This window comes from Ixodes scapularis, unplaced genomic scaffold, assembly GCF_016920785.2.
Source record: "Ixodes scapularis isolate PalLabHiFi unplaced genomic scaffold, ASM1692078v2 PGA_scaffold12__126_contigs__length_90152505, whole genome shotgun sequence".
Classification (NCBI taxonomy): domain Eukaryota; kingdom Metazoa; phylum Arthropoda; class Arachnida; order Ixodida; family Ixodidae; genus Ixodes; species Ixodes scapularis.
Genome location: NW_024609838.1, coordinates 5,075,632 through 5,099,507, shown reverse-complemented (window position 1 = coordinate 5,099,507; position 23,876 = coordinate 5,075,632). Strand labels below are relative to the sequence as shown.

The 23,876-nt window shown below is 44.4% G+C and overlaps 1 protein-coding gene and 1 pseudogene across 3 annotated transcripts in view; both read left to right on the top strand.

Moving 5' to 3' along the window:
• LOC8040523 (receptor-type tyrosine-protein phosphatase kappa) overlaps positions 1–23,876 on the top strand; it is a 93,318-nt gene extending 69,442 nt beyond the window's left edge. For 2 of the 3 annotated variants that reach the window (XM_040211592.3, XM_029991228.4), the window contains exons 35-40: positions 6,430–6,506; positions 8,816–8,944; positions 11,309–11,437; positions 13,139–13,290; positions 16,029–16,164; positions 23,734–23,876. In XM_040211592.3, the coding sequence (XP_040067526.1) occupies positions 6,430–6,506; positions 8,816–8,944; positions 11,309–11,437; positions 13,139–13,290; positions 16,029–16,164; positions 23,734–23,808 (698 nt within the window). In that variant the 3' untranslated portion in view covers positions 23,809–23,876. The remainder of the gene's footprint in view (positions 1–6,429; positions 6,507–8,815; positions 8,945–11,308; positions 11,438–13,138; positions 13,291–16,028; positions 16,165–23,733) is intronic. The other variant, XM_040501386.2, reaches the window with a different exon arrangement.
• Positions 3–6,423, top strand: LOC115326171 (annotated as a pseudogene).

Below are 23,876 nucleotides of genomic sequence, written 5' to 3'. Positions count from 1 at the left end.
GTAACCAGGTAATACTGGTGCCTCGACGTCAGTTAGCGCATCCTTGCAGTGTGGGGAAATAATTTTACCCACGCTACGACGCCATCTTGGTTCAAATGTAGACGGAATATGCGTGTGGTACGTGCGGTTGGAAGTGTAGCGCGTCTATCTTTCACCGTGGGCAGGGCTGTGTGCAGAAAAGTCTTTCTGGTCTTACCACTGATCTCATAGAGATGAGTGGGTCTGGCTGATCTCAACAGCAGTCGTCCGAGCACTAGCATGACCGGCTGTTCTGTACTGCTGTGTGCCGCTTCGTCACCAAAGGGAGTCCGATGCTTCCGCTTTCCCCAAGAAAAGGCGGGAAGAAGGAAATGGGGAAATGGGAGGCCTGCGTCAAGCGCGACCGCTGGAAGGTAAGTCACACTTAGAGGATCTGTGAGGTAATCGTTAAAAAAACACGACCACTTTATTACGATATAAGACAGTATTCAGAAATTGTCTTAGCAGTTCCGATAGCTAGCTCCTTTATCGGAGTTGCTCCACTCAAAATCAGCTCTCGCTTTGTCTCACCGGTTGGATCGAGCGATCAATCGGAGTTGTGACATAAGAAATTGATTTTCTAAAGCACCCCATCCCGAGTTTCAATTAGTGATAGACCGAATCTGCCGAACTTCAGATTCCACAATGTTCGGCACATGCCGAACGTTTGAAGGAAATTTTGGCAAAGACTGGGCGAAAATTCGGCATATGTCCACGCACGCGGGAGAACGCAGCGGGGCCATGGATTGCAAAATGACGCCGTGCAGTCGTGCGGTTATCGTCGTACAGTGTAATACAACCAGCGGTTACGGCGAGCAGTGGAGTAGGCAACACGGTATCTGTGCGTTTGTGAGCGTTTGCAAGTGTGGTTCTCCACAGTAGTTTCTGCCTCAAGATCAAAAGATCGACCAGTAATTTACACTGTCCACTGCGCAAGTGACAAATGATGCGGTACATTCTGGATAACGTGATTTTCATTTGCCATTTTGAGTGATGCAACGAGGTAGTGGAAACATTGACTGACAATTACTTCAATGCACTCCTCGCAATTGTAACCCTGTTTTTGGCTCACAAGTAGTTTGTGTGGCGATTTTCATGTATCTGCATAAAACTAAACGCAGAACTATCATGCTTGACGTTGCACCATTCGACATTCCATTCCTAACTCTTCCCATCTTCCTAAACGCCTGTGTGTGCCCTAACACCAGAAACCGGCATCTAAAAGGTTAAAAACGAGGCATTTCGTATATAAGACGCACACTTTCATGTGAAGCTGTCGTCAAGCGACTCAGATGGAAAAAAAAAAACATGCATATTTACAATAATATTGTTATCTCTTCTGGTGAAGGCTCGGCAATCGTTGCATTTGTTTTCGCGCACAAAAAGGTGACTCCCAAAGAAAGTAAGAATAGAGTGTTATAGCATTTCTTTTAACAATGTACACACACATCCAGGCTTGCGCAGATGAGGCCTCAAAACCGAAACTCTTGTAGCGTGATTCGTGACTGCTCCGCTACTACCCAACCTCGTTGTCACGCCGCTTCTGCAAGCAGTCACTAAAAATGCCAGTAAACACACAAAAACGACACCGATGCAATTATCTTGTAGAATATCACCATATTTAGTAATAACTGTGTCATTACGCATTACATGTTGCATTTAAGTTAAGAAAAAATAACATACAACCGTTTTTCGCCTGAAAATACAGACTAAATATCAACATTAAGTTTGATAACAATGTATTTTTGCCGAATCTTTTCCGAATTTTTAGAACAGTTCGGCAAAAGTTTGGCTTTGTCGAATTTTTTATTCGGCAAAAGTTCGGCCCGTCACTAGTTTTAATGGTAATACCTATATCGATACCCCTTTTGTGTCGTTAGGACATATTCACTAATTAGCGCTCCCCAATTAAAATAGGTTAAGATGGTAGCTCTTCAGCGTGAGAAATTCTCGCTCATGCACAACTTTGTAATAACTTTTTGTGATTAATTTACCATCCAAAGAGCCTGAAACAATCTGATAAGCGCGGAATATTGCCGCGTGCGCATACACCAAGTTGTTGTAGTTCAGTGACTGCATGCTATCCTCGCCTTTCGATCAATAGCCTTGATTCGCGACTGGCCACCGACTTTTTCTTTTTTAGTTGGATTCTTCTTGTGTGTGTGTGAAAATAATCGTTGATGGCTATTTTCCAGCATGGTCAATAATATGTTTCCGAGACGACACACGCAAATGCAACATCGCGACACATCTCAGTAGTCCGCGTGTGATATATTTCATGGTCATGTCACACAGCTCGACGTGTGTAACGAAATGGCATAACCTTGTCCCTGTTTGATAAGTACTTACATCGCTCCCTTCGTGCAAGGTCGAAAAATTAAATAAAATAAAGCGTATTTTAAGGTAGCGTAAAAAATATATTAATTTTGATGTGAAATAAACTATGCAAATGTTTTCTTCAATTTCTGTTTACTCTCACGTCAATGCCTTTGAGTCTGCAGATAAATAACAATCTCATTTCTTGTTTATTTCAGCGCCACCTAATAGAAGACCAGTACGAGATGAACGGACAACATGGGCGGCGACTTCTCAAGCGGACAACTGTACCTACGTTGTTTGATTTCAGACGCAAGTGTTTCTACATCTGTCTCACTCGTTCGCATGCAATTTTATTTTGTGTTTAGATCTGTGCTGAGTGTCTCTCCCTTCCCTGTGCAGCGTAGCCGTAGCGAAGAAAGCCCCCCACACCGTGAGCTCCTCCGGTTGATCGTGGAGGTGCCGCAACTGCAGGCCCTTTGTGAATTTCTGCGGCTGGAGCCTCGGACCAAGAAGACTCTGGCACGGAGGACACTCAGGCAAACTGTGCACGACCACCTAGACGATACAGTTGCTATCGTGGTTGATATCGTGACACTGCATACAAGTGTACTAGGGAAAACTTTCCAAGACACAAAAAGGAAAAACTGTGAGTTGAAAGAAAGCCTGTCAGCTGCAAAGAAGAAGTTAAAGAGAGCTTTAAGAAAAACAAGGCAGATAGAAACAAAACTTTGCACGTTGGCCAGAAATTTGACATTTCTAGAGGAGGACCAAAATCATGTTTTGGAAAAACTGAATAGAAGAGGCTATACTTGGAATGCTGACACAATACGGAAGGGACTACAGCTCAAGTTTTACTGTGGCTCCACGGGGTTTGACCTTCAACCTGAGCAGGGCAAGCCCCTTCCGACGAGAAGGACGCTTTGCAGGAGACTACAACACCTGTCATTTCAGCCCGGTGTGCTGACTGAAATATTGCGTGTGATGGAAACGAAAGTAGCTGCGATGTCAGACATTGAAAAGGATTGTATAAGAATATTCTACTGCAAGCAGTCTTTTTTTTGATGAAATGGAAATTCGAAAAGGCGTTGTGTTGGACCGTGGCAATGACACTTTGCTTGGCGGAACGACGCTGCCCAAGAGTGACCATCGTGCAAACCATGCTCTCGTTTTTATGGTGGGAGGTATCAACTCGCGCTGGAAGCACGTCACAGCGTACCTCTACACCGGCGCATATATCAACGGAAATAGCTGAAGAAGTTTGTTTTAAGCAAGCTGTGTGCAGATATTTCACTGCATCTGCTCTGTGTGACGTGTGACATAGGCAGTTCTAACCGTGCCCCATGGAGGTCCCTGAACCTTTCCAGTTCCCGCGGTTCTGTGACTGTATACAGTGTGTTGTATCCCTGTGATGATGGTAAGCCATCGTTCTTCATGGCATATCCCGCACATATGCTGAAAAATCTAAGAGGGCACCTCGTATGGAAACGATCTGATACATCTAAATGACGAGGTAGTCTCCAAGTTCAATTTACCAAGCAGTGAGGTCTCAATAGAGCATGTGGAGATGGTTCTAAAGTTGGAAACTGAGCAGCTGCATGTGGCACCGAGAACAAACTGTCAGTTGAGACCGAACCAACTGCCTGGTTTTTCGAACTGGTGTTTAAATGGTGCACCCTAATGACTTCTCGCCATCCTGTCGTTGTTTTGAGTTTTGTGAATAGAGAAAGTATGAGGAGGCCATTTCAACTGTGAAGCTCAGTATTTCTGTTTCTGAGAGCTTGTGGATCGGAGTGAAAAAAGTATGGAAGCCATGCCAGGCAGGGGTGCTAATGTCGACAACTGTAGTGTTGCAATTGCACGGTGATCTTTTGAAATAGTGTAGGTGCAATTTTGTGCTGACAGGACGGTTAGCCCAAGACTGTGTCGAGAACCTGTTTTCATTTGTTAGGATGATTTTTCCAGTGCCAAAATGCATATGACGTGAAAAATTAACTCAAAATTGCGACAGTGAGCCCCATCAAAGTCCAAAAAAAAAAAATTCAGGCTACGACATTGACGACAGCACCCATCTGGTAGATTTCCTCTCCGCAGAAATCAAAGAAGTGCAGCAGGAAGTTGAAGAGCCTATAGGAGATGATAAGATTATAAAAATGGAACCACTCTTTAGAGCCGAGTCCGGCATTGTTGCTCATTTGGCCACGTTTTTGGTTAAACCTGTTCTCTCTGCTGTGCAGCCGTGCCGTGTCTGCACACAAATGCTCACTGCAGAAGAGGCTTCCGAGGAGCACACTCTTGTGCTTATGAAAAAGATATGTTCAAGGTGGAAAACATCTCGCTTACGTCAGCCTGGAGGTCGTCCAACTTAATTTCTTGTCGTGAGGGAGTATTTAAAGCGTTTTCAAAAAAAGAGGACATTTGCCTTTTAAAGAGTCCAATGAAAACTGTGAGACGAATTATGGAGCAATCTGTTCCTGTTCCTCCTGTTGAGTGCAGCGAACACCCAGATCTAACGTGCAAGTTGTACGAGCGTTTTGTCGTAATGCGCCTGCCCATTTACTTGCATTGGCTAAGTCAGCCGGAGGGGTCGGATGATGGTTATGGTAGCAAAATGGTCGCCGATTCGAACCTGCAGTGAGATGCAGCTTTTCGCTTTTGCAGGAATAAATCTTGTTGTATATGGAGTGGATGTATTAGTGTCTTTTTTTTTCTGTAGTATGGCATGGGCTAGTAAACGCATTTAGTGTAATAAATTTCTGAAGAAGTGCAAAATATACAAACAGCTCTGCGATAAGTGTCTCCTAATGGTAGAGCAGCTGCTCCATGTAAGAACCCGTCGCAAAGTCGCTAAAATTTATAAAGTTACCATTATGTGCTACCTCATATCAAATAGTATGCATACGGGTTGCCACTTTAAAGTGCTGCGCTCGCTTTAGCAGGAAAGAAGTGTGGCAATGAAAACAAAAGACGTGAGAACCCAAAGCCCGTGCGCTCGCTTGTCCTAATGTTTGCGTCGCGTCCACTCATTTTTTTTTTTATTTATATGAGTAAAAGGTCTCTCTCAGACGCGCGTCTGAGTTGCAAAATACAACGCAAAATGGAAGTTGCACGAAGTAGGCGTACGCAAGCGCATCCTAGGCTAGAAGTAGCCCACCCGAAATAGCGCATCGGCACGCGATTGAACCGAGATGGCGGCGCCGACGGAGATGTTTCCATTCTGGACGGAGGCTCGTTTATCGAGTCACCCTAGGTAATACGAGTCTTGATTGTGAACTCTTTTGGTGGACTTACCCTCCTGGGGCCCTGGCTAAATAAAGATGACAGCTTCACTTTGCTGAAAACCTGAAGGAATCGTCGTGGGTACAGTGTCGGGTCAATATGAGTTTATTTAGTGGGTCAGGGGACCAAACAACGCAGTGATATCAACGGCCTATTTGTTTCCAAGCAGTCTGTTTACGGTCGGGGCAACATGAGAGGGGAAGACGTTTTCGTCTATTATCGGCACTCTGTTATAATAAATGAGATAATAACTGCCGTCAAATTTGTTTCTATGAGCTCCACACGTGTTCCGAAAAAGGCAAAACGTACATTTTGCTTTTCTTCTTCTTCTTTTATAGCATATTAATTTGATTGCGACGATTGCAAGTTTTTTTTACGAGGCTGCGCATCGCAGCAAGAAAACGAAAATCTTTATAATCTGGAGTCTTCGACAATATTTACTTGTTACACCGATAATTTACGTACTGATGTGTTTTAGTAACTCACCATCTTGGAAAAGACACTATGAGGCTATAGGAGCTTGTAATGTTTTTTTCTGGCTTTTTGCTTTTTGAAAAAAAAAAAAAAAATTTTTTTTTTCAGCTTGCTAATTTACACACACAAGTTTGGTTTGTAAAGAATATTAGGCGCGCATAAGATGTTTCTACTCCTTTTTTTAAAATTTACCAGCCTAATTTGTCCACAAAAGTGTGTGTCCCTACTCTAGAAGCGTTAAAAAATCGTGACGCAATGACGAATAGCCTTTTCTTTTTTTATTTCCGCGATACACTCTCACCTTGTAAATGCCTTTGCACGCCGTCAAACGTTCACTTGCAGCGGACACGCGGAGACCACTTCTGCGCCCCACAGCGGACGGAAGCCAGACGGACTACATCAACGCCGTTTACGTCGACGTGAGTGACCTCTATACACGTAGATATCAGGTTATACATGCTGCGTTTCGTGATCACGTGGATTATGAGACATCTGGCTCGTCGAGGGTTTCTTCCCTTAAGTGGGTCCTAAACATATCTTCATTATTGAGCGAAAAAAACAAACAAACTAAAAACACAAAGTGAACAGCAGAAATCGCTCTTGAGAAGAAGTGTTAACCCGGAGGAGCCATAAAACTTCTGAACACTTCGTTTCCCTTCCAGTCGGAGCGGCAACCACGCACAATCCGAGCAGAGTAATAAAGGAACGTCATAAGCTCGCAACGTCATGGAGTTCGTCATGATTCTCCACGCGTTATATAATCAACTAAACATACCGAGCGCAAGGAATGCTCAGTGACTTGATCATTCTATCAAGTACACTCGCGTATGCTCTTAAGTGGAACACTTTCCTTCAGAGTATTTGTCAATCGCCTAAGTTTCAAATATTGGCCATCTATATGTTTGATACAACGTTGAAAAAAACGATAATTTATTTCACAGTGGCCTCGATTATGCCAACAATGTCACAGGTCACGTCACCGTTCAAACTTCCGTAACGGCAATTTTGTGCCTTCACAAAGCTAGAAGGGGGCTGGAATGGTGCTGCTGTCGGCCTACAAATGATACTCCGCTCTTCAGGCTAAACTGTGGCATCACTATCGCCCGTTTGGCGAAGAGAGTGATAGTCACAGCTTTCCCTTCTAGACAACCATATCCAGTTCATGCCATGACGCTTGCTCCGCACAACTCGTGTCGAGCATCACTGCTTTGCATCGGTGTTCGCGCTTCAAGCTTCCCCGCTTTGCACCGGCGTGCTCGGAGAAACGACTCGAGCGCGGGAGCATCTCGGTTGGCCCGAACGAACCGGTCATTTTGCTCCTTAGTAGAGGCCCTTTTCGGATAACCTCATATCGATGCGAAACTGACGCATCCTCGACCCGCTGCATTTTCGGATTGCCCGCTCACACAGGGTGTGCCACCGCCGAGGGTATGGGCGAAAAGGCTCGGAGACGGACGTCGTGCTTGAGTTTGTTCCGAGGGTTTCTCTTTAGCGAGTCACAATTTCTGAAAAATCTACGGTTGACTGGCTGTCATTGTGTCGTCGTCGGATGCACAAATAACTGTAATAAGCGTAAGAACAACTGAGGAAAGTGCGATGAGCACAAGAAGCTGCAGCACGAGTGTGGCTGCAGTGTTTTTGAGCTTCATCTGTTGCCTAATTATCCCGATTTATGAAGTGAATCGATTGCGAGAGTGAATCGCGAGGGCCTTGTATCTGACTCGTCAACGCATTTCTGCTCATAACTCGTCTAAGTGAAGCGAACCGATTTCAAACCGGTGCCGGCGCTACGATTAGGTCATTAGTGCAAGCTATTACTCCAGGGCGTGTGAACTGTATGAAAGCGTCTGCGTGCCACCACCCAAGATGCCACTATCAAATGCTAAGAGAGCTTACTTGCATAGACTACATTCAACTGCTCATACACTCCTTTGTTGTGGAAACTCGATCAAAACATTTCGCCGTCTTCGCCCTCGTTCTTTCGAGGAGGCAAGGTGATGGCCTGTCATTAACCAGCTCGATTCAAGCGGCCAAGTTCTAGCCAAGTTATTCTAGGCCATCTTAGCCGAGTCTAAGTTCCCCCCTACCCACACCGTTGCCTATCCAGACGACTGGGCTGCCATAATCAGCCAGTATTTCAAGTCTTAAGCCGCTAGAAAGCGTCGTCGGCGCCGCAATTCTCAAGCTGGGGGCTCAATTTGCAAAGAAAAACGTCTATATGTCTACCCCTAACAAAAGCAACAAAAAATGTCGATACATATAAAAGAAAAAACTTATTGCTAGTGTAATACAGACTTGTTTTATTGTCCCATACAAGAAAAATGACACACAGAAAATTCATATATTTCTTTGGATTAAAAAATTGTTTTATTACTTACTTTTATCCGAAGCGTGTTTTCGCGAATTCCCAAGAGAGTCCACGAACCCTCATTTAAAAACCACTGCTTCAGATCTTTCTGAGCTCGTGATTGGCTCATTTCTTAATTGTTACGCTCTTACATAAGAATATTTTTAATTTCCAGATTTCTGCCAAAGTGGGCGTTCGGTAAATATAAACCGCCTTTGACTTACAAATAAAAACTTGCGCAAGAAATAATCTTTTCGGTTTAGGTAAAAAATAAGCTTTGATTAGGAGTAAATAATCTGGTCGAGCTGTGCACACTTTCTTTACCGCGTCTCATCAGCAGCTCGTGATTGGTATGGCGCAACACTCGGCGTGGCCTTGCAGGGCTTCAAGAGGAGAAAGGCCTACCTGGTGACACAGATGCCACTTCCGGAAACAGTGGGCGACTTCTGGCAGATGGTGGCTGCGAGCGGCGCCAAGACCCTCGTCACCCTGGGCCCACTGGAAGACGAGGTCAGATGAAAAAAAAAAAAAAGAAAAAAATTCCTTGCTGCTACCCTTCTACACTCTCCACTCGACCCCCCTAAATCCACGGTCGAACTGCTCCTAAATCGTACAAAAGACACCCTGTTGGCTGCAGACGCGAAGACACAAAAACCAGCAGAGCGGCCTCAAGCCTGCTCGAAGCATATATAGGGTGTCCCAAGTCAGCAAGCTCGATATAAAAATGGACCGTAAAAATCGACGCCTGGAGGTAGCAATGTAAACTTTCCGCCGAAGGTGTATTTCACAGGTCGTTCTTTTCTAGTAAAATTAGAAAGCGCAGCTTCCTTTCTGTAAAAAAATAGGGTCAAGAAACTTGCCAGGGTTAACGGCGGGCGGCGACGCAAACGACCAGGTTGAATTGCGGTGTGTGTTTGGCGCCTGTATCGATAGATGGCGTCGGGAGCAGCGTCAATAAATACATACCCCCTTCAACCTTACAATGTACCTCAATGACGCTACGTGACACCGGAGCCAAATCGTAGTTAACAACGCGCCACGTGACCTCCTGATTGGGCGGAGCGAGGCGCAACGTTTGAAGTCACGTGGCACGCGTGGAGCGCTGGATTGGTTAACGCGTGATTCGTAGCCTCCTCCTTCGCTGGACATCATCGAATGGGATATAGAGAAAGGGTTGGTTGTGGAAGTGGGCTTTCCCTCAACGATGGTGTCTTCGTGGGAGTGCACGCTTTACAGGGGCTGAAGTGTCGCTCTTCGGGGGCTTGCAAAGTTTGGGTCTGGGATGCAGCATTTTTAAGCCTTTCGGAAGAAGCGTGGAATTTGCAACTTTTCTTGGAATGGTATCGAAATTTTACAGTTGCGTTTGATGTAATTGATGTGAAAAAGAAGCAAAAAAATCTATTTTTTTTTTTATTTTCTACGCATTTAATATGTTGTGACATGTATGCGAACTTTGTTTTAACCCAAACATAAAATTATGAAGTTATTTGTTTCGATTATAAATTAAAAGTTCTTTTAAATACTCTATAGGTGTTTCTTCAAAGCAGCTTGGGCCCGTCAGCAACTTATGTCATGCCCAAAACGCTTTATGCGTCCTAAACTTGTTATATTTAACGAATACAAACTTTTTCGTCACACGAAATATTCCAATAAAGGAGCTGTGCAACATTTTCAGTGGTTTGCTTAAATAATTTGGGAATTGGTGTCTCGATCTTCCTGAAGTAAAGAACAAATAACCGCTTTTGCCTGCATGTCCTAGTTTTTATTTTAAAAATGGACAAAGATTGAGGTTTTCGGTACCTCTCAACTCCTTGACCATCTTCCGAGTCACGTGTGATGTGACGTCAATAGGGCTGGCGCGGGGTTCCGGTGAAACTCTCTCTCTCTAGAGCCACCAGTGAGCAGCGAGGACTCGTGCACTCGTGACCGCGTGACCACGTGCTGGCGGGCGCAGCGCGAACATTACGGTGAAAGGAGAAAAGTCTCATCCGGGTCCGGCCATACCCGTCCGGCCCTGTCCCCCTCCATCTCCGGCCTCTGGCGGCTGTTCGCGGTAGCAGATAGAGCTGACGGTTTTGTTGACCTCGGATAGATGGCGCCACTAAAACTCCGTATAATAAAAGTTTTGTCGATGATACCAGGTTTTTTAAGCATTCATATTCATGCTGGAACGACAAGATTTATACAAGAATTACCTTTTATCGAGCAAGTATTTGCACAACTTTCCCTCTTTTTACAAGTCCCCCATTGACGTCATGCCGCGTGGTTCTCACGGCCGCCGCTCACGGCTGCAGCTCGGGAAATATTCTAACTTTTGCCTCGCGATTACGCGGCAGAAACGCAACATTTCGAAGGAAGGAGTCGTGTTTTTCTGTCCTTTGTGACAAGATATACAATGTCAATAGTCGAAGAGGCAAATTCTTCCAACGTTAAAATCGTTGCACAGCTCCTTTAACTTCGTTCAGCAATGTTGCTGGAGCTTACATCGATATACGACTCCGAGCTTCTACGATAGTCAAGCTCATTCAACATTTACTTGCCATGGTAACTCGCAGTTGCGCCTAAAAGGAAGACTCCTCAAGGGAGTAAAACATAGTCAAGCGCTACATTTGTTTTTGTTAAAATTTTTTTTCCAGAAAACTGCAATGATTAAGAAACCAAGCGGTCCACCGAATTCATTGTTCAGTGCGATTAATAATCCAGGGAAATGGTGTTAATAAACCGTTTGTACTATTCCTCCTGTAGTATATATATTTCGCATGAGCATACAGTTTTATCTGATGACTTCCTTTATTATATAGCGTAAACATTTAACTATGTTTAAAATGAACCCTGAGCAAAATTATGTTAGCTTCACCGGGCTCTCGCTTACAGACATGTCCAATGTTCTGGCCCGAGGTCGAAGGAAGTGTCCAGGAGTACCAGAAGGTCAGCGTGGAACTTGCCGGATCTCAAGACCTCAAGAGCCTCATCGTGAGGACACTCAAGGTTGCAGAGACTGGGGTCAGTACTTTCCAGAAACTGAAACCGAAGCGTTAAATTTTGTTTGCACAAAGCTTCTGATTACCCGTTTTCACTAAATACAACAGATCTTAAAAAATACCAAACACTTCCCTTGAAAAAAAAATGAAGACAAAATACCGCCTGGCTTAATTATTTTGTCAAGCTATTGAGTGAAGGTGCGATACAACATGATAGGATTTCTGAACGAGCAGCAATTTTTATCGAAATTTGACTGGGATGTTTTCCCACAAAATTTAGCGGGTAAATTGCGATTTCACGTCACGTAACACTGTGACATCATATGACACAATTACGTCAGGTGACGTGATACCATGATGTCAAGTGAAACTGACCTCGTGCGACACCTTAGCGTCAACTGACATTGTGACGTTATGCGGTGAGACCAACGCGAGCAAGAAAGGTCTCCCACACAAAGCCATTGCTTTGAAAGCGTTCTGGAAACAGTTACTGCCCATGATGGCCACACCGAGTGAAGACGCTAATATAAACGTTGAAAACCTTGTGTCACAACATCCCTTGTTGTAGTGATAGCTTTTTTGTCAATTGTTCAGGGCCCCTCTTGGATTACTACCTTCGTTTTCGCATAAGGAAGGTCTTCAGCTGCACGGGACAACACCACCTCTTGCTCCGGAATCCCGGGGGAGAGTTTTACTTCTCGCAGACTGGGAGTCTCTCACTCTTCAGTTCTCTCTGGTCTGTGGTCTCTTGCAGGTTAAGAATAGCAGGACAATGTCCTCCCACAAAGCTCTCAGCTCTTTCCATATTAGCAGAGCGAACGCTATAGAGAGGAGGCGAGTGGACTGGAGGAAACTACCAATCACTGCGGTTAGAGAGCTTCATGGGAGGGACTTTTTATTTTAAATCTGCAGCACACTATAGGCCATTTGCGTTTATTCGGGCCACTTCTAAGTTTGAAGTCGTCAACATTGAGACGAGCAGCCATAGACCATTTTTCTTTCGTAAAAATAAAAAAAAAAAACGGCAAGAACAGGATAGTTTCTCAACACGAACCGAAGAAACCTCGCTCGAATAAAAGAAGCGCTCGCTCACCGGGCGTCTCGAGTCTCTTGCATCTTATTATCGCTTTGCAGCCGATCAGTGTGCGGCATTAGTCGATGAGGACGTCGAAGAGCCAGTCACAAAGCGAGAAGCGTGATCATCATCGTCGCATGGTGCCTGGAACACGTGTCCAGTCGGTGTGTTTACTGCGTAAAAAAAAAAAATTTTTTTTGTTTGATGACGTTATTGAAGTGTCACGCTGTCGCCGGTGGCGACCCTGGCGGTGTCTCAGCAACGGTGGTGGATGTGGAAGGTTCCTGTTCTGCTGTTGGCCGCCCTCCGGCTCGACTGCCCGCGGAATTTTCGGCAGCCAGCAGTCGGGACGCCTGCAGGCTGCAACGTGAGCGACTACTCGCGTTTGCTCGTGCTTTTCTGCCGGAATTTCTACGTCCAAACATCGGGACAGCGACATTCGACAGCGTGACTCTGCGGCTTTTGTGACGCCATTTGTTGCCACTTGGGAACCTTTTTCGACGTGTGGGCGGAGTAGGACGCGAGACACACGAGTCGAAGACGCGGTCCAGGCATCGTACTATATACTATCTGCACAGTTATAGATTACTTCGGCCCTTTTCGTATATGTGCGGTTTTATTTACGTTAGGAATTGTTTCCTGGTCCAGACCACGCCACGGGTGCTGAAGCAGTTCCACCTGGACACCTGGACGCAGTCCAGCACAGTTCCCTTCTCCTGCGACCTCGTCCTCAAAGCCCTGCAGCACGTGGATCACTGGCAGTCACGCACCGACTCCAAGACGGTCATCGTTCAGTGTCGGTGGGTATTCAGGGGGCACGGTCACGGGGTGGTCGCGTTTGTAGACCGGCACAAGAGTTAATCGAGCTCCGAAGGATCGGCGGCTTAAATTCGAAGCAAGAGTCATCCATGCAAAACAGGCGCTAGCCTGCGTTTGTTGACACCAGGTGTCAGCACACGCGCTCGGACCGAAGCTGAAACGAAGTATAGAGAGAACCTAGATTGTGGACCACAAACCATAGGGAGCGTTTGCTATTTAATGCCGGACGCCTCCGGGGCAGACTGGTTGCCACGGCGTCGCGTTGTCCCCTTGCGTGGAAAAAAGTGCTATTTTTATGCTAAAAAATTGTTCGCGGAAACTTTATTTTGTGTTATGCATGTCCGATTCAGAAACTTAAAAATATTTTCGAGAGTTTGGTGTCCCTTTAGAGGGAGGCTCTTCCTTACACCTTAGAGGTAACGTAATATTATTGAAAAGATCAGCGCTGATATTTGCGTGTTCTTGGAGCCTTTTTTTACTCGGATGAAGGTCATGTGAAATAATGACCTGCGGGCCCTTTAACGGTTTTTTTTGGGGGATTGTTGATGATTAATTGCTTTAGTATTATTCCCAGGACAACAATAATAAAATCAATCCAAATTTTACAGAACATCTCCACGGGTGATGAGTTTAAAATATCTATATACATTAAGAAACGCTGTTCTCACTACAAAAACCCCCAAAACAAAATCTGAGTAAGCTAGACAAGAGGAGAGTGCGTTGTATTTAAGGCAACACTTGACGCATGAGACTTTATATTACATCAAGTATTTATGTTTATCTTGATAACGATGTCAGAGGTTTTTATGCGCTAAAAAGAAATCAAAATTAGACTTGCTGTAAAACCTAATATGGTTAAAGTTTTCTTTATTATGTTGTTTGGGGGGGGGGTGGGGGAAGGGCCTACACTACGACTATCTGTAATATTAATACAATTGACATATTTCAATAAATAGTTTTTCAAACTCTAATATAACTTGTTGCATATGATCCAATTTCAAACGCGCGAACGACTATGGCAATTCAAAGTTGTCAAATTATATTGAGTGGTTCCAATTGCAGAATTCTTAATTAACGAGTTACAAAATAAAAATAGTTTAAAACATTCTATCTAGCTTGAGAAATTCTAGTAAAATGACATTAATTGAGGGTAAACCATATGATGATATCAAAGTCGCCACTTTTGGCCATCAGAAAAACTTACAAACTCGCCGCCAATCCTGCCGTACCAAATGCGCCGAAATACTAAAAAAAAAAAAAAAAATTTTGTTGTTGGTGTTGTTTTCATTACAAAGCTACTCGGAACCTTTCTTTTCTTTCATTTTTACGCGCCGTGTTTTTACCAATCTCAGCCTTTCGAGTTCGAAGGAGCTTCCACCCGCTTGCACGTCTGCTCGCTGCAGCATATTTCGTTGTCGTTGGAAAACCGGTGAATGAGTAGCATGTTTTAGTCTTGCATATACGAGCGAACGCAAGAACTTTTTGTTTCAGTTATCATTACGTGTTTCAAATTGCGCGTGCGCAGAGCCCAAAATTTTGGTCTTGGATTGGCGCATGGCAACGGTGCGCATGTGCAACACGCGACTCTAACGCGACCGCACAGCACTTGTGTTTGTTTCTATATGCAATATCAAAACTCCCTAGTAAGGTAGAGTCAGATGCTGGCTGCAGCACTTCATCGGATCAGCGAGGAGTGTTGTTTGCAATCAGAAGTGAGCGTTCGCGAGCCACGATCGTGAACAGTTCTAACGTTCTGGCTGCGCAGGAGAGCGGAGGGACCCTCACTAGAGCGCTCTGCGTTTTTGCCGCTGGAGGGCGAGCAACGAGCTGGAGGGACGACAGTTTAAGTCGCGAATGGTAGACACGGCCTCTCGACTCGCGACCAGCGGGGACCACCGAATGGAAATGTAACCAGAGTGTAACAATCTTTAATAAAACAATTAAAAAAAAGAGAAAAGCTTTAGGCCGCGGTTACATTTCTTGTACATCATAAAAACGTCTGTTTGTAGACATGTTGCAAGCATGTATGCAACAAACATATGCTTCGACCATGCACTAGGGCGTGTCCTCGGGTAATTCTACCCTCCTGTGTGCAGCGAACACCGCGTCTCTTTTGTACGGTGTGTGACCCTTCCTACTCGTAACTGCGCTAGTAATGCGAGAGCATTAACTGTCAAATGGAGCGAGCTGACGTCATCAGTTTGAAGCGCTAAAACGGCACCTAGTGTCTCCGATCCCAAAGGAGCGAAAGTAAAGCTGATGGATTTCGCCTCCAGTTCCATTGGCTGGCGCGCGTCGACGAGGCTCCCATTCGGACGCTGCCCTCGTCACTTTCGAGGACCGCTCACCCCATGGCGCTGCGCGTCCATCAGCGCGCGTCCATGGCTAGGTGGCGTAAGCTACCGCCCGATCCAAAGGGCTCAGCCGTATTCATCTATCCATCCATCGCGCCGTTAACACGTAGCGTCCAAGGTCAGCGTGCCCAGGGGAGCACGCGCGGTCACCGGCGACGAAAAGTACTCAGCAGACGAAAAAGGGAGCGGACGAGCGTCTTGCATGCTTTCGCATTCACAACTCATAAGAAGTGCTCAGGTGTACCTCGAGCTTTTCACTAAGGACGGCGCAAGGGCAAAATGCTCGCCTATCCGAGTACGACGATGTTGAATGGTTTTTGGCTTTACCAAAAAAACGCTCGGTGCATGGTCTGTGTGTGTTTCAGGGACGGATGCAGGGCGTCCGGGCTCTTCTGCGCATCGGCCATTGACTGTGAGCAGCTTAAGCTCGAGCAGGAGCTGGACGTGTTTCGCACAGTGCGAACAATCCGAGCCAGTCGGCCGCAGTTCATCGTGGACTCGGTAAGTTCTGCGGCACTCGTCGTTCCCATGAAAATTTGAGTTCTGGTCACACTCCTTACACATCATTTAAAAAAAAAAAAGCTCTCTACAGACACTGTCTGTCACAAAATGTAAAATATTAAACCCCAATAAGAAAAAAAAAAAAAAAAAACGAGATTAAAACGAGCATTTATTTTAAAACAAAACTGTAACGCGAAAGTACTAAGTTCGACCGGTGACCAGTGATCGGGCCACGCCGGGTGTGAAGTCAAAATCTGGGGAAAAAACGTAGAAATAGAAAGAAAATTCGTAATGAAAAATTAAACTACCAACGGAACGTTGACGAGCGTTCGGCACAAAGCACACCGACAAACTCGAGACCAAAACACAGCTAACCAACACGCCACTCACCAAAAAATGGACACTGGATCTCCAATCCAACCGGAAGTAAGAGAAGCCGTATACCATTATACGGGTTCACTTGCTTCCGGTTGAATTCGAGATCCAGTGTCCATTTTCTGGCGAGCGGCGTGTTGGTTCGCTGTGTTTTGGTTTCGAGTTTCCTTTGTGTGCGGAAGGGCCTTCCGCACACAAAGGGGCAGTGACACCCCAAAGGTCGTATTTTTCGTTCTTGTTTACTACGACGCAAGTTGTAGTCATACACACGCAAAAAAATACCATGTTAAAAAAAATATTAAAAAATTTCGCGCGTGTGCGCACCTTTTTATTTTTGGCGTTTTTCGCTCTCTCCTCTCACCTCCTCTCTTCTTTTTATTTGTGACGTTAAAAATTATGAAATTTTGAAGCTTTCTAGGCGACACTTATATAATATTTAATAACGGTATTTGTATAACATGTTTTCTTAATGCAATTACAATGGTATTACGGCCCTTCTTTTTGAAATACCGAAAATCGAAGTCCGGAGTGATGTCGCCTCCTGGCTTTTTATCCTCCCTCGAAAAACATGGCGGCGCATGCGGCGCCTGGGACATGTAGAATTGAAGATGACCGGTGAGTCGTAGAATCGGACGAAGTTCTCTTTTTTTTTTTACGTGCCCGACGACCTCTCAGGCTTCGAAAAAAAATCGTCAAATGGTTAAAACAACTGGGTTTGGTGTCTGTGTTTTGCAGTTTCGGTTGGCTCCACCGGGGCAGCTCTTCACGCAGAACCGACGTGACGTGGTCCGTCGGTCACACGTCGCTCTCAAAAGTTCACTGTGCGTTCTCTTCGACCTGACACCATTAAAAAAAAATTGAGATCGCTGAAAGAGCCCTTAAAGAACTTCAAACTTGGGAGTAAAGCGTCGTCTGCTCACAGCGATAGGCGGCAGGCACGGAGCAGGTTCGCATTTTTATGCTGCGTTCGAAAATGAGCGACGAATAGATATTATATGGAAGAAGCTTAACTCATTTCTGCGGCGTGGCCCTTTCGAGTCTACAGCCATGAAGCTTAACATTGGGGGGGGGGGGGGGGGGGGGGGAGGAGGAGGAGAAGAGAGAGAGAGAGAGAGAGAGAGAGAGAGAGAGAGAGAGGAGGAGACAAGAGGTGGTTTGGCGTTGGCTCAAATATTTAATGACTATTTCGTAAACATTGTAAAGAATGGTAACGCTGTCGATGAATTTCCATTTGTGAGAGGTGTCTCTGACACACTTTTTCTTGCCCGCACCGACGCGGAGGAAGTGGCATCAGTTTTTATGAACCTTGGAAATAGCAAAAGTACTGACATAGATGGTGTTCAAATGAAACCTCTGAAACATGTAATTAAATCAATTGCTCCTTTTTTCGCACATATCTTTTAATGTGGCACTGCAAAATGGCCATTTTCCTAAAAAAATGCAAGTTGCAAAGGTTACGGTTATTTTCAAGTCTGGGGATAAAACCCACCTGTGTAATTATAGACCTGTTTCTGTGCTCCCAGTGTTTTCAAAGGGGTTAGAGAAAATATTACATGCCAGATTATACACCTTCTGCGAAAAACACTCTATCCTAACATCTTGCCAGTTTGGTTTTAGGAAGGGGCATTCGACGGAACTCGCGCTATTAAAAAAGAAGGAACTAATTTTAAACAACATCGAAAGAAAACTGATTACCTTGGGGGTCTTTATTGATTTTTCAAAGGCTTTCGACTCTCTAAATCATAAAACTCGGCTTCAAAAATTAAATACATACAGGGTGCGAGGAGTAGCCTAAACAATGATCGAAAGGTTCTTTTTTTTTTTTTTTTTTTTAATACCGGCATTAGTGTGTCGTGATCGACAGTCAGCGCTCTAGCTAAAAAAAAAAACTGACATCAGGGGTGCCGCTGGGGAGCATCCTTGGAGCCCTTCTGTTTAACTTATACATCAATGAAATAATAAATATAGACGACAGTTAGATTTTATCATTTATGCAGATGACACCAGTTTATTCTTTTCGGGGAAAGTGGTCCACCAGGTTTTATGTGCGGCAAATAGCGTTTTGCTGAAGATAAGTGACTGGACAATCTAGAACTCTTTAGTAATTAATACAGATAAGACGAAAGCAATACTTTTTGGATCCAAAAATACAGTGTTTTTATCTACTCAAGAGCTCTCTCTCCAAGGACAAAATATTGGCTTTGTACAAAATGTGAAGGTTCTTGGTGTGATATTTAATGAGTACATGAGCTGGGACGCCGAAGTACAATGCATAGCTGGCAGACTTTCAAAAGTTGTGGGCATTATTTATAAATCCCGTCATAGTATATTACTTCTTTCGGTATTAATTCTTCTTTATAACTCCCTCTTTTACTCTTACTATAACTACTGCCTTCTTGTTTGGGGTAGCACAACGGCTACAAATATGCATCATTTCCATGTTCTCCAGAAGAAAATAATTTGAATTCTGTGCAATGCGGAGTTCAACGCTCACACATTACAACTTTTCAAAAACCTTCATATAGTGCCAATTACAGAGCATTATAATTATAAACTTCTTCTAAGATATCAAACGTCTGTGAGGCAAAATCAACTTGTTTTTCTATCAATCGCGAATACGAAGCGGAGAGTGCCTGCATATGCAGGCCGTTGTGTTGACACATAGTCAACGCCTCGCTCGAGAACAGGCTACGGCCTCCAGATGTTGCAGTATTCGTTGCCTAATGTTATAAACAAAACACATAAACTGGGCACGGATTGGATGAGTTTGAGCAGAAAGGATATTCGTTCATTGTTTCTCTAGTGTTATTTGTGCCTATTCTTGATGGGGACCTCCGACCTTTAAGAAATGTTCGTGATGTACGTCAATTTTTTTTTTATGTTGTGTGTTTTGATCCTATGTAAACCTTGTTCTGCGGGTCACTAGTACGTAAAATAGTTTTCTCTCGTTGCTGGAGGGGAGGAGAAACTCTGTCAAGCGACAAGTGTCTGCTTTTTTTTCTTCCTCCCCCTCTCCCCTGGAGAGAAAAAATAAAGTTGAAGTTGAAGAGCATTTGATCGCTGGACGCGAATGAACACGACACTTTGGGTCGGGACGGTTGGGAGGTGTGAAAGAAACTCAAGTGGCAGGAAGACAGTTCAAAGTTTTAATGAAGTTATCCACGTTGTAAGAACTGCCATGATCAAGCCTGTAGTGACCTATACAAGCAGGTCGCGAACAAGCCTTTTGGGGCATGTCACGCGACTCATTAGGGTCTACATTATTTTTATAGTATTATTTTACGATGTCACTATATCCAGCAATAGCTGCTAAGAATGCAGAAGCAATACTGTAAACAACTTAATTTTCGCGAGGACCTAATTTTCGAGAATTTCTCGAATAGCCTACCGTTCGTGAAAAATAGGTCCCGCGAACAATTGCAGTGAAATGTGAACACATTGGAATCTACACTGAGATCCCCTTGCGTCGCACAAATTAGAACCCGCGAATTATTCCAAAACTTCGGGCGGTAGCTTACGCCACCTAGCCATATACCTTATTCATTGTTAGCGCCATCTCTCGGCGGCTGCGTGAACTAACAGAGGCTCGACGCTAACTCCGAGGCCTCTCCGCCGTCCCCAGCGCCCGGTCGCAGTACGAAACCCACACTCCCCGCGTAAAATTCATTTTTTTTTTAATTTTTAGTATATGGACGGTGTCAGTTGCTGGAGAATTACTCACGAATAAATTAGGCAAAAGTTTGTAAGAAATTCTTTTTTTTTTTCTTTTTTTTTAAATTGAAAGCGGGGCCATCTCACGCACTTGTTTCAGAATCGTACTCTTAACTTGCCTGACAAGCGAATTATGCACGTTCGCACAAGGGAAATTTCTGTGATATATTTAGCAGGGCCATCAGACCCTGTGTGCTAGTTTGTTTTAATTTGGCATTGGCGGCTGCGTTTCTGAAGGGTGCAAGCCAGTGCACCTTGAACATTTGTGAGCAGACCAGAATTAATGTTCTACGATGAAGCGTTCAACATTTAATTTTGGTTAATAAAAATAAACGCAAAATAAAATTTATCTTATAAGTTTATTCACTTCCTTAGGGAGATCATCGAATGGTAGCTCAAAACATCATTATAAGGAGTCCGTGTGATGCAGCACGAGTTTACGATAGTAGCGTTTTTTTATCTTCCAGGTAAAAAGAAAAAAAAAAAAGAAAACGCTGAAGATTTACAATACCCACGCAAGCGTATGTCAGGCAAACACGCGTAAAAGAAAATGCCCGGCGGGTCTTCGTAATACAAAAATGCGTAATATAATGTAAAAAAAAAAAAACTATTCTTCGGAAAGCCGAACCATTTTCCTTTAATAATAATATTAATACTAACAAATAAATTCAGTACTACTTGCACATCCATACTCTTTGGCCCCTTTATAGAAAATGGATTATTAAAATAAATGTGCTCCTCCTGCTAGGTGGGTCACTAGGTCAGCGCGCTTTTCAATTTCATACTTACTCGCTACAGAATAGGATCAGTGCTCGTGAAATATGCCACGCCAAAGTGTCCATCGAGTCAATATGTTTAATATTGGACATTCTATGGACATTTCCTCTCGATGTCTCGTTTTGACCTAGGTGGTCATTTTGACTCCAAGGAAATTTTGACCCGTTAGACAGTTTACCTCGTTGACTCATTTTTTTAAAGAGTAGTGCTGACACCGACTTGTATGCATATAAAATATATAGGCACACGTGTTCTTGCAAAATGGCCATATGTGACCGTTTGCACAAATCTGGGTGACTTTTTAATTTTGTGACAAACCATACTTCCCTGTGCCGAACGTTTAGGAGAAAACAGTTTTTCGAATCGTAAAATAAAACAAACATTACCGCCCGCTCAACCTACGCTAAAAAGTGTCCAGTGGTTTGAACAAGATGCCTCATGTTCAAAGAAAAGTGCTAAAGTTTTTAAAAGGTGTGAGCGATATTTAGAAGAAAAACACAATGTAGATGACAAATAAAGGCGCGTTCGCGGGCTTCGGAAACGGCAAAAAAGGAAATGAGAGGAATTTCAGTCAGGTGTAAGAATATATCTGCAGGTCCCTCTTTAAGTCAAGATCGGTGAGCGCAGTTCGCCTTTTTATAATTATAATAAATGCGTTTCCCCAACCAATCACGTCGCTCACGGCAGAAATGCAGCCGGGAACAAGTGTTTGCCAACGCAAATAAAAAAGAAAGTAAAAAAAAAAGTCTTAGCTTTACGAAATAAAGTCCAGCAGAACGTTCGAAGTCTCACCCAAGCTGGGGATTTGGTGGGTGACGCCGCCTGAACATGGTCCGCCGGGGTCCAGGTGGCGCACGGACGGCGCCCCAAAAATATTGTACCGTGAAGCGATTGCTGATAAAACCACTGCCCGTTCCGAAAAAAAAACAAAAAAAAAAAACAGTCTCAAAGGAATGATGCAACATTTTTTTTTTTTGCATTTTGCGCACATACCGCTTAGAACGAATCCCTGACCTTAATTACCTATAACACGTGTTCGTTTTCCACCTCGCGCAATAGAGGTCGCAGAAGAAATCTAAGAAAAACGAGCAGCGGTCCCCCCCCCCCCCCCCCCCCCTCAACTTGCAGCCAGCACGAGTGGCCATGTCGTGATCTGAAGCTGATTATACGCCGCCATTTTGATCATGGCCACAAGATGAGGTTGGCAAAACACATGGACACGCACAGAGCTCCAGGTATTGTTATGGTTCGGCTATTGTGTCGTCATTGCAGCGATGTGACACGGGCCACTATCGCCGAATGCTTGTTGAGCTTTTGGTTATCACGAGCCCAAATCGAGTGCTTACACATTGCTTGGGTCCAATCGATGAGCCGCCTACAAATATTGTCAATAGGGGAAGGGAGTAGTGTGATCGCTTAGTTACGTCACCAAGTTTAGCGAAGCAGAGATTGAAAGAAAACGTTGTTTTCTTCTTGAAACTACGCCGAAACAAAGAAGAGTATTTTGGTCAGCGGCGTTGCATGTGAGTATACTTGCGTCCCACTATAGCGCCAGTATGCTCGCATAAAGTGAAAAACATTCGTTCGAATATCGTTGCACGGCCCCCTTAGTAAACACTAATCCGCTATGGGCCCCGAGCCAACAACCCCTCAGCCGAGGGCGAGGTCTAAGCGAGACCCTTCCTATCACAAATGCTCAAAAGTGACCCACAAGAAAAAAAAAAAAAAAAATGGACTTGGTGACGAACAAAAACACGTGCCGACACCGAAGCACTGGCAAAGCAACATACATCACAACCTGTTTGCTGGAATTCGTGACTCTGTTTGATACGTGTTTCTTGCGTGTACGAAGGTCCCGTCACACATATCGGTCATGCAATCTTTTTTCTGGAATAACCGGCCTAACAATATTGTGATCGAGACAGTTCGCAACACATTCAGATAACCAACTTTGTAGTTGCACTAATAATGTCAAATTCAATTCTTGTTTGTCTAGATGTTTTTTTTTTGTGTGTGTTTCTTTTTTTCTGCAAGTGCTTTCCAGCTTGTACACCCATTTTGTGTAATGGACGTAAGGGGATTGGTGCCTTCTTTGTATGGTGTTTGAGTTTTGTGACTGCGGTTTAAGCGTGCCTCAACCCCTGCCAGTTTCGAGGCGGACACGTTGTCGGTTGCACCGGATTCCGCCAGCGCTTGCCAAATCAAACAAATGCCATTTTAAAATAATGTCGTCTTCGCAAAAAAAAAAAAAAAAAAAAAAGACATCTGTCAAAACGTGGGGCGCACACGCTACGCGCTTTTGCCGACAGGCACCACCCGTGACGCATGCAGCGGAGCGTGTGAATCGGGCGGCAAAATGGCCAAACTGTCGTCACTCAGATGTTGTCTATGAGGAGACGGTAGAGGGGAGGGAAAGGGTGCAGAGAGGGGTAAGGGGGAAGCAAGTGCAAATATTTGCTCTACAAAGCTAATTCTGTGCGTGCTCACGCCACACGTGATTGCACAAAAAGGGCCAAACAGAACGCTAGCCTTTAAGAGTAAAGAATCTGTAGTGCCATGTTTGTTTATGCATGTGGGAAGAGCGAGCATAGTCTTCTTCTCACCAACAAATTCGCTGCAAGTGGAAAGAAAGTACACGGGAGGCTGGATTTGTGTTGTGTGACAACGATTTGCGTAGTGACCTTCTGATTCCTGATGTCTTTGCAGAACCAGTACGCCTTCTGCTACGACCTGGCGCGTGCCTTCTTGGACACCTTTGACACCTACTCGAACTTCCAGTAGAGGGCACTATTTCCTGTCGTCGATGCGACGAACTTCGAATGAAAATAAACGCTCTATGTTTCCAGTTC